Source organism: Thamnophis elegans, chromosome 2 (assembly GCF_009769535.1).
Source record: "Thamnophis elegans isolate rThaEle1 chromosome 2, rThaEle1.pri, whole genome shotgun sequence".
Taxonomy (NCBI): Eukaryota; Metazoa; Chordata; class Lepidosauria; order Squamata; family Colubridae; genus Thamnophis; species Thamnophis elegans.
This window is the reverse complement of record NC_045542.1, coordinates 146,005,637-146,020,540: the sequence shown is the minus strand read 5'-3', so window position 1 is coordinate 146,020,540 and position 14,904 is coordinate 146,005,637. Positions and strand designations below refer to the sequence as shown.

The 14,904-nt window shown below is 44.3% G+C and overlaps 1 protein-coding gene across 1 annotated transcript; it reads left to right on the top strand.

Moving 5' to 3' along the window:
• Nucleotides 1-4,041: 4,041 nt before the first annotated feature.
• On the top strand, nucleotides 4,042-9,323 carry LOC116502978 (zinc finger protein 664-like). The gene is made up of 2 exons (XM_032209055.1): nucleotides 4,042-4,284; nucleotides 6,349-9,323. Exon 2 carries the CDS (start codon nucleotides 6,360-6,362, stop codon nucleotides 7,809-7,811), a length of 1,452 nt encoding a protein of 483 aa, XP_032064946.1. The 5' UTR covers nucleotides 4,042-4,284; nucleotides 6,349-6,359; the 3' UTR covers nucleotides 7,812-9,323.
• The last annotated feature ends 5,581 nt before the right edge of the window (nucleotides 9,324-14,904 follow it).

The following is a 14,904-nucleotide window of genomic DNA, read 5'->3' as shown; positions in this document are numbered from 1 at the left end:
ATAGACCATAACCTACTACTAGATAAAGTAGAAGAATGTGGGTTGGACAGCACCACCACCAGATGGATTCGTAACTGGCTGACCAACCGCACTCAACATGTAGTCCACAATGGAACCGCATCTACATGGAGGGAAGTATGCAGTGGAGTACCCCAAGGCTCTGTTTTAGGCCCAGTACTCTTCAACATCTTCATCAATGATTTGGATGAGGGAATAAATGGGGAACTCATCAAATTTGCAGATGACACCAAGCTGGCAGGAATAGCCAACACTCCAGAAGACAGGCTTAAGATACAGAAGGATCTTGACAAACCTGAGCATTGGGCACTATCTAATAAAATGAAATTCAATGGTGAAAAGAGTAAGGTTCTACATTTAGGCAAGAAAAACGAAATGCACAGGTACAAAATAGGTGGTACCTTCTTCAATAGTAGTAACTGTGAGAGGGATCTTGGAGTCCTAGTGGACAAACATCACGTGAAGTGTTAATACCACTTTATAATGCCTTGGTAAGGCCACACTTGGAATACTGCATTCAGTTTTGGTCGACACAATGTAGAAAAGATGTGGAGACTCTAGAAAGAGTGCAGAGAAGAGCAACAAAGATGATTAGGGGACTGGAGACTAAAACTTATGAAGAATGGTTGCAGGAGCTGGGTATTTCTAGTTTAATAGAAAGAAGGACTAGAGGAGACATGATAGCAGTGTTCCAATATCTCAGGGGTTGCCACAAAGAAGAGGGAGTCAAACTAATCTCCAAGGCACCTGAGGGTAGAACAAGAAGCAATGGGTGGACACTAATCAAGGAGAGAAGCAACTTAGAACTGAGGAGAAATTTCCTGACAGTTAAAACAATTAATCAGTGGAAAAGCTTGCCTCCAGAAGTTGTGAATGCCCCAACACTGGAAGTCTTTAAGAAGATGTTGGATAGCCATTTGTCTGGAATGGTATAAGGTTTCCTGCCTAGGCAGGGGGTTGGACTAGAAGATCTTCAAGGTCCCTTCCAACTCTATTGTATTGTATTGTATTGTATTGTATTGTATTGTATTGTATTGTATTGTATTGTATTGTATTGTTAACCAGCTGGCTTTGTGCCCAAGGCAGGACTAGAACTCATGGTCCCTCAGTTTCTCTCCTGATGCCTTATAACTCTTACAGCAAACTGACTCTCTACTGGCTTCTTATCTAAGCACAAATCAGCCCAGCTCAGCTTGGCTTTTGTGAAGAGCAGGCACCCAGGCAAACGGCTGCCATCTGCTGTGACTTTTGAAGGCCTCTGGCTAGATATCTTAGGGTAGATAAGCAAGGCAGTAGATTAAGTTGTAAACCTGCAATCCTATCTGCCTTTACTTGTAGGTGAGCTGCAATATAATCCACCTGTTGACAGGATTATTTACTGGTTGCCAAAACGCCTGATGCAAGCTTTCTTATTGTTGGAAGAAATGTTCTTCTGGGCTCAGTTCCAAGTGGGGAGAAAGACACTGGAAACATGGACACTGCTTGGAAATATGGTTTTTAATGGTGGACAGGACCACATGGTTTGAGGTCCTGGAGGGAAAAGGGGAATAACATGCCATGAAGATCTTGAAGAAAAAAGGGGCAGAGATGCTGAGAGTCCCAGGGTTTTATGCCATCTCTGGGCTTTTGAATTTGAGTTTGTATTCTGATTGGTTGTCAGACTCCCATGGGGCCATGCATGGGCAACTCTGTAGGTTGGGTTTTGAGTCCAAGTTTGGTTGAGCCTTGCTGGGTGGTGATGTAATGAAAGGGCTTTGGGATTCCTATTATGGCTTTGCCTGAAGGAGGTATATCTTTGTTATGTAGAATAGACTGGCTCAGACCTTAATGGCCCATTGACAAAGAGGGGTGTGTGTTTGAGTTTCTGCTTCCCTTTAGGGGGAAATATTCTGCCCTTTTAATATTTCCTAAAATATCTCATTTTCCTAGGAGAGGGGTGGGTGTTAACTTCCTGCATTATTCTGAACTCTTATTGTTCGAATGAGAATGCTATGGATACCGGCTTGTATAGCTGGGCACAGCACTGTCTATTTTGTACTTACTGGTTTCAAAAGTCAGGTTAGAGCAGTGTTTCTCAACCTTGGCAATTTTAAGATAGGTGGACTTCAACGCCCAGAATTCCTCAGCCAGCCTGCTGGCCACAGAATTCTGGGAGTTGGAGTCCACCATCTTAAAGTTACTCAGGTTGAGAAACACTGAGTTAGGGATAGACAGAGAGGGAGAAAGAGAATCCTGCTTTTGACACTTTCTTTCAGTTTCATGATTTTTTTAAAGCACTGTCCAGCAATTGTGTCAAGAGAGCTCACTCCCCTGTCAGTAAGTACAAGACTGGCTTTTTATTCCAATTTTCTTACAAATCCAAATTGCTGCTCCATTAGTCCCTTCTGTGATGATACAGAATAACCAGAGTTGGAAGGAACGTTGTAAGTCATCTAGTCCAATCCGCTGCCCAAGCAGGAAACCCTACATCATTTCTGACAAATGGCAGTCCAGTCTCTTCTTGAAAGCTTCCCGTGATGAAGCTCCCACTTTCTGAAGGCAAAGCTGTTCCATTGGTTGATTGTCCTCACTGTCAGAAAGTTCCTCCTTATTTCTAGATTGAATCTCTCCTTGATCAGTTTCCATCCATTATTCCTTGTCTGGCCTTCAGGTGCTTTGGAAAATAGCTTGACCCCCTCCTCTCTGTGGCAGCCCCTCAAATATTGGAACACTGTTATCATGTCTCCCCTGGTCTTTCTCTTCACTAGACTAGCCATGCCCAGTTCCTGTATAACCGTTCATTGTATGTTTTAGCTTCCAGTCCCTTAAATCATTTTGGTTGCTCTTCTCTACACTCTTTCTAGAGTCTCAACTTCTTTTTTTATAGTGTGGTGACCAAAATTGGTTGCAGTACTCTAGATATGGTCCTATTAAGGCTTTAATTAGTACCTCATGTGATCTTGATTGAATGGTAACTGTGGTTCATCTTGTACAGTAATAGAAGCCGGGCGTGGTGTGCTAAGAAAGGTTTATTGCAAGAAAACTATTTAACATGGAGAATCGCTAAGTCTCTGTTTTGTGCTTTCTGTGGACACGTTTTGGCAGATCCGCCCGCGTGTGAATTTTCTGGGATGGCAGCTTGGAGGTTGGGCTTTAATAACTTTCAGGCATCAGACAGTATGTTCCCATGTGACTTATTTCAAATTTATTGGGATGTGGGGGAGCGAGCTTAAATCAACCTCCTCGATCCTCCCTAGATATTTACGTGTCAGTGACTAAGACACTGAGCTTGTCCATCAGAAAGGTCGGCAGTTCAGTGGTTCGAATCCCGAGCACCACCTAACTGAGTTAGCTCCGTTACTTGTCCCAGCTTCTGCCAATGTAGCAGTTCTAAAGCACGTAAAAATGCAAGTAGAAAAAATAGGAACCACCTTTGGTGGGAAGTTAACAGAGTTCCGTGTCTCTTTGGCTTTAGTCATGCCAGCCACATGACCACGGAGACGTCTTCGGACAGCGCTGGCTCTTTGGCTTTGAAACGGAGATGAGCATCGCCCCCTAGTCAGGAACGACTAGCACATATGTGTGAGGGGAACCTTCACCTTTACCTAATTGCGATGTGCGGCATGCAGACCCGTATCTTGAATCCATTCCAGGGCCGATATCCCAGAACTGGGAAATGGGCATCATTTACTTAAAAAAAAATCCAAATGGGTTTCTTAAGAATTATCATACTCTAGTGGCAAAGTCCCATTTCAACACGAGGGAGAAGCTGGCGACTAACGGCAGGCTAAAAAAAAATATCGAACCAGTGTTGACTTTTGCTGTCTTCCCGCACGTCAAACCAGGAGACCGAATAAACCTTGCCCACGATCACAGGGAGACTCGGGTCCTCTTCCCCACCTCTGGTGCCAGGGAAGCGGGGAGCGGCCGCTTCGCCGCTCTTTTCCGCAGGGCCGCCAGGGGTCTCCGCCTGCTGCGCTAGCCCGGCGGAGGCCGCCTCTTGCGCGCAGAAGCCTTTCCGTGGCGCAGCTTCCTGTGCCTGACTCAGCCTCTCAACCAGGCGAGGATTGGCTGAAGCGGCCGGGAGCTCAGCCTTGCCTTGGGAAGTCCAGCCTTGGCGGCCAGGGAGTAATCCCTGTGCAGCCTCCTCCTCCGATTGTGCCCGATCTGCTGCTTGCAGTGCCCGGATTTGCTCTGGCGCCGGTGCTTCCCCTCCGCGGGTGCTCCGGGCGCCGCTCTCTGCTGGCGGATCCGTCCTGCTTGCATCGGGTCTCTCGCTCGAGCCTGGTAAGTTAACCGGGACGTGGGGGAAGCTTCAGCTGGGCCTCTCGTGCGGTCACCGGGCTTGGAAGGCTGCTCGGCAGTGGGTCTCAGTCCCGCTCGATTTCTTCCTGAGGAATCGCCGGACGGAAAGCGGGACCGAGTGTCGCAAGATCCTCCGTGCTTTCGCCTAATGCTCCAACTGGGCTTGGGTGGCTGCCGTCTGCTGATCTAGGCCGCTATTGTTTTCTTGTGGGCTGCCCGCAGGATTAAACACTATTACACAAAGGAGATTCTGCTATTTTCCTCTCCCGATCAGTGGATCGCCCTCCCTCCCTCCCCGAAAGGTCAGCGTAAAGCGTTTTATCTGAATCAATGCAAGGAAAAATGGTTTGCGCTTCCCTAGTTAGCAACTTACCTAGTTAAGGTAAGCCTGCCTGCGCGATCCGGGCTGTAAAAACCCCGATGGTCCATTACATATAGTAGCAAAGAATCCCGTTGGCCTCTTGCTGTTGGCTGCACTTGGTTTTCTTCCCGCAGCCCTTTCATTGCATATCTAGGTAACCTTGTAGCTGTACAAACGATTTAAAGAAGCAGACGAAAATTTAAAAAGCAAAAGAACAACCTGAAGCACATTTCCCCCTCCTTCTACTTAGAATCTAGAGAAGGGAGAACTAGCACAATAGGCAGGCAGGAATCGTTTGAATCATTTTTTTTAAACCATCTTTGTCATTGTGTGGCAACTTGAAAATGTATGGACTTCAACTCCCAGGATTCCCCTGCCAGCATGTTGAAAAACACTGTTTTAGATGAAACCAGCCAACCAAGCCAGGTATCCCAGTCAGAAACTGGTTAGGAAACTCCACTCCCTTACGTCAGTTGTCCCAATTGGTTAATGAAATACTTGCAGGAAGAAAACCAAGGTCAGCAAGCACTGACCCCCAACATTTTAACCCTGATTTACCCTTTGTAGCTAAAGGTCACTTCTTGTATATTCTCCATTATCTATCATTTGCAGTTTTCCAGAAATAGAGACAGAGAAGATGATAGATATACCCATGGGTACATATAAATGCTCTTTGTATGTATCTATGTATATCTTTATAGCCACTCATCTCTCTCTCTCTCTCTCTCTCTCTCTCTCTCTCCCTCCCTCCCTCCCTCCCTCTCTCTCTCATTGAGCCCATGTTGTTAAGTGAGACATTTGTTAAGTGACTTTCACCCCCATTTTACAACCTTTCTTGCCACATTTGTTAACTGAATCATTAGTTGTTAAATTAATAGCATGGTTGTTAAGTGCCTCTGTCTTCCCCATTGACTTTGTTTGTCAGAAGTTTCCAAAAGGGGATCACATGACCCCGGGACCTATTGCAACCGTCATAAATGTGAGTCAGTTGCCAAGCATCTGAATGTAAATCACGTGACCCTGGAGAGGCTGCAATGGTCATAAGTGTGAAAGATGGTCATAAATTACTTTTTTCAGTGCCATTGTAACTTCAGACGGTCACTAAGTGAACTGTTGTAAGTCGAGGACTACCTGTACTCTAACTCACAGTTCCCCAACATTTCTGGCTTTGTGGACCAGACGGTGGGTGCGGGGGGAGGATGGAGTGGAGATAGTTCCGCACGAGTGGCTGGCAAGTGTATATGCGTGCATCTCCATTTGTGCAAGCAGCATGCACGTCCCCTTAACGCTCGCTTATTAAGTGGTTCATTTTGTGACAATGCTCAGTTTTATGACCTTTTCTGTAGTGGTTGTTAATTGAATGCCACAGTCATTAAATGAGCCCAAAATGAAGCCATTATATCCAAAGGCAATCCAAAAATAAACACCAGTTTCTGGCAAAATCCACCGAAAATGATGCATGATTATGGAACCTGCAAAAAAGGCCATAAATGTGGGCCAGCTGCCAAGTGCTCAAAATGTGATCATGTGGCGGGGGGGAGGGGCAGTTCAGGCGTTAGGACTCGAAAACTGGGTTAGTAAGTAACTCCGGGGAGGTCCGTCATAACTTCAAAAAGTTGCTAAGCCACACATTTGGGACTACCTGTAATATGGCTAATTTTCATGTGGATTCTATTTCCATCCAGTCATTGAAAAGATGGTGAATGAGGAAGAGGAGGGTACTTCCAAGAAGGGCGGCCCTAAGCCAGCAGAGCCGCATGGGATGCTGTCTGAGAGCTGCCAGAGTCATGGGTCTCCAGACGTCGAACCGGAAGGAGGTGAAACCAACGAGACAGAACCGAGAAGCTCAAAGCACTACCAGGAGAGTAATTCTCTCGCCGTCAACGGTGACGCTTCTGACAGTGAGAAGGTTTATCCCTCACAGACACAGTATATTTGCCCTGTTTGCGGGGAATGTTTTAACGGGAGTTCCTGTCTCGTGGAGCATCAGAGGGTTCACAAACAGGAGAAACCGCGCCCCTGCCCTGTCTGTGGAAAAGGTTACAACCAGGAAGCTGACTTGGTGGCGCACATGCAGAGTCACACGGAAGAGAAGCCATTTTCTTGCCTCGAGTGTGGAAGGAGCTTCCTTTTCAGCTCAGACCTGGTGGCCCATCAAAAGGTCCACACTGGAGAGAAACCTTACATCTGTCTGGAGTGTGGGAAAGGCTTCTCCCAGAGCTCACAGCTGATGTCCCACCGCAGAGTCCATACCGGGGAGAAGCCGTATGAGTGCATTATCTGCGAGAAGAGCTTCCGGTCCAACTACGACCTGGTCAACCACCAGAGGAGTCACACCGGAGAGAAACCTTACATATGCTCTGACTGCGGGAAGAGCTTCACCCGCAGCTCCCACCTCATTTCCCATCAGAGAGTCCACACCGGCGAAAGACCGTACCCTTGTGGGATCTGCGGGAAGCGTTTCCGCGACTGCTCCCATCTCATTCGGCATCAGAGGGTCCACACGGGCGAGAAACCGTACGAGTGCTCCATTTGTGGGAAGAGCTTCCGGGTCAATTACGACTTAGTTACCCATCAGCGGAACCACACGGGAGAAAAACCTTACGAATGCCCCGATTGTGGGAAAGGCTTTAAGCGGAGTTCGCATCTCATCTGCCACCAGAGGGTCCACACCGGAGAAAGGCCGTATCCCTGCGGCATCTGCGGGAAAAGCTTCAGCTACAGCTCAGACCTCATTAAGCACCAGAGAATCCACACGGGGGAGAAGCCTTACGAATGTCACATTTGCGGGAAGAGCTTTCGGATCAATGCTGACCTGGTCACACACCAGAGGATCCACACTGGAGAGAAACCTTACACCTGCTCTGATTGTGGGAAATGTTTTGCCCGGAGCTCGCGTCTTGTGTCCCATCAGAGAGTCCATGTGAAGGACGGGACCTTGGGAACGTCTTTTTCTGAAACTGAGCCATCCCAGCCAGGAACAGCTGCTGTGTCCCCAGCTCCTGAGCATCCTTGGGCCAAGGAAGAGAAGCTGGACCCAAGTGAGCCTCTGGCTCTGACGAGCCTGGGAACTTCTACTCAGTTCATCCTTGGTGATACTCCTCAGGCTAGCCATGTGAGTGAAATAAAGACAGAATGCAGGAGCTGAGAGGCAAGAAAACTAAAAGGGAAACACTTACTTTCCAGTAACAAAATAGTGTACAGAATCCGGAGTCCCTTACCCATTTTAATTAGCCTTCATGGAAAGTTTGCTTGATCAAACAAGATGCTATCCATGGCTCTCCCACCCACCCCCGCCCCAGTGTGCATATTGAAGGATGAATGGGTTGATCCAAGGAAGAATGAAGTGTCTGCGCCCGCAGTGTGGTCTCGCCGGCCCTATTTAAATTAAAAGCCATTTTGACATGGGCTGGCTTTGCTTCCCCAAAGAAACTCTTGGAAATATAGTTTGTTGAGAATTCTTGATTAAAAATGTATAGCGTAGAGGTGGGAGGGGAAGTGTACAAAAACGGATGTAACGTTGCAGCCCCTTCAGAAATATATTTATTGATGCAAGCAAAAGCAAGAAAAAATGACGCTGCTGTTATATGGGTTGCCTTGGAATGACAAATGGAGCAAGACAATTATAACCGAAATTAGTGTTTATTGTAGGAAAGTGTTTTCTTTAAAATAATGCAAAGAAATAATCTCTTATCCATCATGGCTGTTTCTTAAGAAATCCATACAACCTAGGGGTTTATTTGCTTTGTCCCTCAGTGGAAAGCCATGGCTTTTTAAGAATATACTAAACACTCACAGTTCTTTTAAACGCAGTCTTCTGCTTCACGGAAACATTCTGTTGTTTATTATCTTCTAACAATGTCTCTCCTACGTTTGTGTGTGCGTATTTTTAATAAAAACCCTGTTGCTATAATAAAAATGCTTTAGTTGGGTAGAATAAAGCTTTAAGTCATTAATAACATTATTTAACTTAATTTATAAGCCATGATCTTTTTGTATAGATCGACCACTCATACAAAGAGAGGGATGCCCATGGAATGTATGGGAAGTTTTGTTTATTTCTCCCCCTCATTTCTCATGGAGCAGCTGTGTAGGCCCCCACCTTTAGCCTTTCAACTAGGTATGTCGCTGTATCTGTCTAAAGGAAGAATTCTGGTGGATTTTTTTTTGTAGTAGTGCAGTGAAGGCCTCTCTCCTTTGGGTCTTATCTCAAGGTGAATTTAATTAAAACTTGAGGCATTTCAATCCAGCTATCTAAAAACATAAACCAAGTATGACGCAAAGGCTTGTTGTGTCTAGTATATTTCTGAAATGTTTATGCTGTTCCCTGGAGGTTCACCACTGATCTCTTCTTGTTTATTGTATTCCTTCTATTCATTAATCCTTTTTTTTTTGCCTGAAATCTCAAACGTTCACTCACAATTCTTCCTGAAGGGAAGATGGGATGCTAGAAACAGATTTAGTCAACTTTGGGTGCAGTCATATCTGGGCTTGATTGTGAGTAGATGTGCTTGGGACTATACTTATACTTGAGACTATACCTATATTTTGATAGCTGCTAACAAAACGATTGTGAAAACTGTCAGTTGTTCCAGCTGTATGTCCCACCCCATAGCCATAGACCAGGAGTCGGCAAACTTAAACACTCAAAGAGCCATTTGGACACATTTACCACAGAAAAAAAAAACACCGGGAGTCACAAAACCCTTCCTATGCCTGACTATTTCTTGAATGGCCACAAAACTAGCATAAGTAGTTGAATTAAATGTTCTGTTTTCTTATGAAACTTTTCTTTTCTTGGATTTATCCATGGTTGGTCTAATGGGGGCGTTGAAAAGCTCAATAAATCGCATGCCAGCGTGTGCGTCACACATTGGCGGTTGTGATGCATATTTTGAGTGACATGGAGCCGCAGCAGAGGGATGAAAGAGCCACATGCGGCTCTAGCGCCACAGGTTGCTGACCCCTGCCGTCGGCCATGAAGAAATTGCATGGAGACCAGCAAGCAAGGCTGATAAATGGAATATTGCATTTATGCCTACATTTTTTTTAAAGTCAGAGAAGGAAGCTCTGAACAATGTCCTGACCTATGGTGCCTAGGTTCACACATCTCTCTAAGCTGCAATTTTATTTAATAATTTGTTGATTAAGCCATGGCACACTGGGTTTACACATTGTGCAGTCTTAAACCATGGTTCGGAAACCGCAATAAAATAATAGACAGTTTCACACAACTTACTAAAACAATACCACCTGCATTACTCTTCCTTGTTGCATAAATTCCCAATAATTTAGCTAGTGGTTTTTGTGGCCTTGCTTATAGAAGTAGTCCTCAACTTACGACCATAATGAAGCCTGGAATTTCTGTTGTATGTCATGACAATTATAACTTGAGGCAACCATGTGGCTGACATGATTTTACAACATTTTTTACGGCAGTCATTAAGGGAACACCAGTGTTGTTAAGTGTACCCATTGTCCACAGTGGACATCTTTATTTGCCAAAAAATAGAAGTAGATGTCAGTTTCCATTAAAAAAAATTGTAAATTACTATCCCACAAGTATGGGATATTGCAGATGGGCATAAATGCATGCATAAATGCTGAGGGCCAAAGTGTGATCACATGACTTGAGGTCACGTGACCATTGGACCTTTGAATCCAATCTTAAATACGCTTTGGAGGGTCCATGATAATTTTAAATGGTTGCTAAGCAACTGGTCACAACAAGGACTACCCAAATGTAACAAAAACATCACTAAAGACCAAGGGCAGAAATGAGGTTGGAAGTAGGGAGAGAATGTATAAGCCTTGGCAAAACCCAAGAAAGCTGTGATAAAAGATCGTTCAATGCTTTATTTATATTTGATCAATTGCACCTCCCAGAATTTCCTACCATTAAAGATAATTGTGACTAGAGAATCTGACAAGTAGCTCAAAGTATTTGAAGAACACCTTATCAGAGAACGCTGCCCCATTGCTGCGCATGTGTGTGCCGGAAACCGGAAGAGCAGGCACACCAGCCACCTGGTCTGGTTTCTGGCATGCATCCGTGCGTGAAAACCAGCTGGCTGGTACACATGTGCGCTGGAAACCGGAAGAGCAGCCACCCTGTGCACTTGCGCGCACCAGGAAGATGATCTTTCGGTTTTCAGCATGCACATACGCACTGGCCACCTGTTCTTCCAGTTTCTGGCACACATGCAAGCACAAAGACTAGCAGGCTGGTGCACTGGAACCCGGAAGAGCAACGAGCAACAGCTCATGTTCCCGAAGAGATGGCTCTACGTGCCACATCAGTCACACATGTCATAGGTTCACCATCACAGTACTAGACTTATCAATGATGTATTTGCCCATATCCAGTTGAAGAAACAGCTAATTTGAAAATGTGCCTCTTGAGCGAATATAAAAAAGTTGGTTTTTACCAATGTCATAGAAGATGTTCTGAGTTAAAGTTTGGCCATGTGATGTGGAAAATGTACAGTTGATAAAAATGTTTCCCTCTTACTGGATGACACATATTTCACATAGCTTTAAGGAGCAATCTTGGATATAGATGACCATCTCACATTTAATTGCATATCCCAAGGATACTTTTTCCTGAAAGGCAACTGGATTTTCTTGGTTTTCCTTGGAGCTGTTTCGCTTCTCATCCAGAAGCTTCTTTAATTCTAACTCAACCTTTGGAACAAAATTCAGAAAACAGTTATAAAATTTAAATAAAAGATATATATATATATATACACACACACACACAAAACAAAGAGTAACACCAGTGCAGAATATAATCTCTTACTCTAAATAAAACATATAATCCATAGAGGTGTCATAATAAACAGTTCCACAAATGCTATTAATCTCTTTCTCAACATAAGCTGGCTTGTGTTTCCATATTTTTCTTTAAAAATAAAGATTAAGTTCAATTGGCAAAAGCTAAATGCAAAAGTGCAACATGAGAACCATGTGTAGCTTCAAATAATGGACAGTCTGGTCGTTTATTTTATTTGTATTGATTTATATTAGGGGTGGTGCAGAACTGATTTTTGCTAACATTACACAGACAGACACATGGGGTGGATTTATATATTACGTTTACCTAAAGATGGGGAAACGGAAGCCCTCCAATTAATGATGGTTTCCATAGTTAGTCCCAACCAGTAGGACCAGTGGTATGTAATGCTGGGATTATACTTCAGCAACATCTGAAAGTCAAGTTTCTTCATTCCTGCAGTGAATCATCATACAGTTTGCTTGGGCTTTGAATTGGGTGCAAACTAGGCAGCTACAGAATATTGACAGTTAAAACTCTGGCTTAGCCGCAATGTATGAACCCTGCTAATTTAAATATAAAAAAAATAGGCATGCTGCTAGCTGTGACAATTAAACCTTGTCAACTTCACAAAGAATAAGGGGTTTCTCCTCTGAAAATATACTAGGTATAAAAGGAACTGATGTTAGCTTAATCAGAATTTTCTGTAACTTGGCCAGCTGAACCGAAGGGAAGTACCATTGGGAGGGTGGGGAAAATCTTTTAACTTCTGTCTACATAAGTTTTTTCTTAAACTTTCTTTTTAATATGTTTTATCGATCAAGTTTGTTTATATCTCATGTTTACTGTTCTTCTGTCTGTATTCCTATAGACTTGGATTTTTTTTTTCCAATTTAAATTTACTGTATTCCAGTTTCTTATGGTAGCCAATAAAGTTTGTTTGAAATTTATTTTGAGTTTTGTCTTTTATTTGGGAATTACAAACTAACCAGAAAAGGGAAAAAAAAGGCTTTCCCAGTGTAGATTAAACTGGTTTACAGTGGCATTCCTCAAGACTCTCTTCCCATAGATAGAAGGCTGCTCATTCATTGGTTAATGGACTCAGGGTATGAATGACTGCATCACAAAGGTGTTAATGAATGGGTCTACAACAACCTGGATGGAAACATTGAACTGTGGGACACACACTTCTGTGCTGGTACTTGTGCTGTTCAACATTTTTATCAATATGAATGAGGAAATTGGGTAGAGGTTACACATTTGCACATGATACACAATTAGTAGGTCCAGCTAATTTTCTAGATCAGAGTTGTCCAACCCTGGCATCTTCTATTCTTCAATACTACAAGTCTTAAAATCCACAACTCTTAAAGTTGCCAAGGTTAGACACCCTTGCTTTAAATGAAAAAAGATTCAAAAAGAGCTAGATAGGCATGAACAATGGGCTGAAACAGATATTTGCAAATTTAGCAGGGAGAAACCGGTTCAACAATCAAGACAGGAGAAATATAAGGCCCACGGGCAGGATGGGAGACAGCTGTCTGGACAGGAGTTCATGTGAAAGGAATCCAAGTGACCTTATTGGCCACAAATTCAACCTGAACCTGAAATGCAACTGTTAAAATGGGCGGAAGTTTCCCTGGGATGTGTTAACGGGAACACAGGTCCAAATCACAGCAAGTTATTATATTCGGCCGCGGCCAGACTCAATTTTGTGTATAGTGTCTAGTTCTGGGCACTACAATATAGAGCAGGGGTGTCAAACTCAAGGCCCGGAGGCAGGATCTGGCCCATGGGGTGCTTAGATCTGGCCTGCGGGGTAGCCCTGGAAACAGCAAAGGACTGGCCCCGAGCTCCGTTTTCGCTGGTAGAGGGTTGCAGGATGCAGTCGCAGCTGAAAACGGAGCTTGCAGGGGCCACAGAAAGCCCTCCTAAGCTCCATTTTCACTGGCAGAGGGTTGCAGGAAGCCATGGCAGCTGAAAACAGAGCTTGGGAGCATGTTTTCACTGGCAGAGCACTTGGGCCACCACAGGTGCCCCCGACACGAGTGACGCCGAGTGGCCACGCCCACCCTGGTAACGCCCACCTTGGCCCCCCAAGGTCAAACACAATCCTGATGCGGCCTTCAATGAAATCAAGTTTGACACCCCTGGTATAGAGGTAAATTAGACCAAGTTCAGAAAAGGTTTACTTAGGTGACAAATAGTCTGGCTATGTGGAACTCTAAAGCACTGTTTCTCAACCTTGGCAGCTTAAATATATGTGAATTTCAACTAGCAGAATTCCTCAGGCAGCATGATTGGCAGGGGAATTCTGGGAGTTGAAGTCCGTAGATCTTCAAGCTGCCATGGTTGAAAAACACTGCTCCATAAACTATTTCCATACGTTGAGCTGCAGAAGTAGTCACTATTATGGGAAGAGTCAGTGCCTACTACAGGTACAAGTAGTCCTCAAATTACAGCCATTTGGTTAGCAAGTGCTCACAGTTACTATGTCACGTAATCAAAATTTGGGTGCTTGGTAACTGGCAAGTATTTATGCTAGTTGTAGCATCCTGGGGTCATGTGATCATCATTTCCAATCTTCCCAGCTGTCTTCCAACAAGCAAAGTCAGTCCGGGAAACTGGATTTTGCAGCGTGATTCATTTAACAAACATGGCAAAAAAGACTGTAAAATCAGGCATGACTCATTTAACCGCCACCTTAATTAGCAACAGTAATCCCTGATCCCAACTGTGTGGTCGTAAGTTGAGGAGTACTTGCACATCAAAGTTGGGAATCAATTTTTTAAATCATATTTTGTCAATAGAGACCGTGAGATGATTAATAGATTATGTACAATCAAGTTTGGGTCTTCTCTTAGGGACTACTTTAATAGATTTTATATAGACAATCCAGGAGTGAAATTCAATTTTTTTTACTACTGTTCCTGTGGGCGTAGCATGGTAGGCATGGTGTGGCTTGGTGGGTGTGGCTTGGTGAGGGTGGCAGAGGAAGGCTACTGCAAAATCTCCATTCCCATCCCACTCTGGGGCTGATTCGCCGAACTACTCAAAATTTCTGCTACCCATTCTCCAGAACCTGGATTTCACCCATGGGACAATCTGTCCCCAGTCTGGGCCTTCAGACTTTCAAAGAATGCACATATTGGCATAGTAATAGAAAAAAACCCTCCCTTTTTATGACTGGTAATCCCTTAATTCAGGATAGACTGAATGGAGCTGGGCATTTACTGGCCGGATCCCCTTCCTGATGCTTATGCAGAGTTCACAGCAGATACTTTTTCTTTGTGCCTAGGAGAGAAACATCTGCCACTACCTAGGATTGAAATCTCAACCTTCTGAGTGAGAGGCAAGCATCTTTACCACTAGGCCACTACACTGCTCTGCTACATTAGCGAATCTGTTTGGAGTAATATTACTGTAATTAGGTCCGCGGAGCACTCAGGTGGCAATTCATTCTCATATT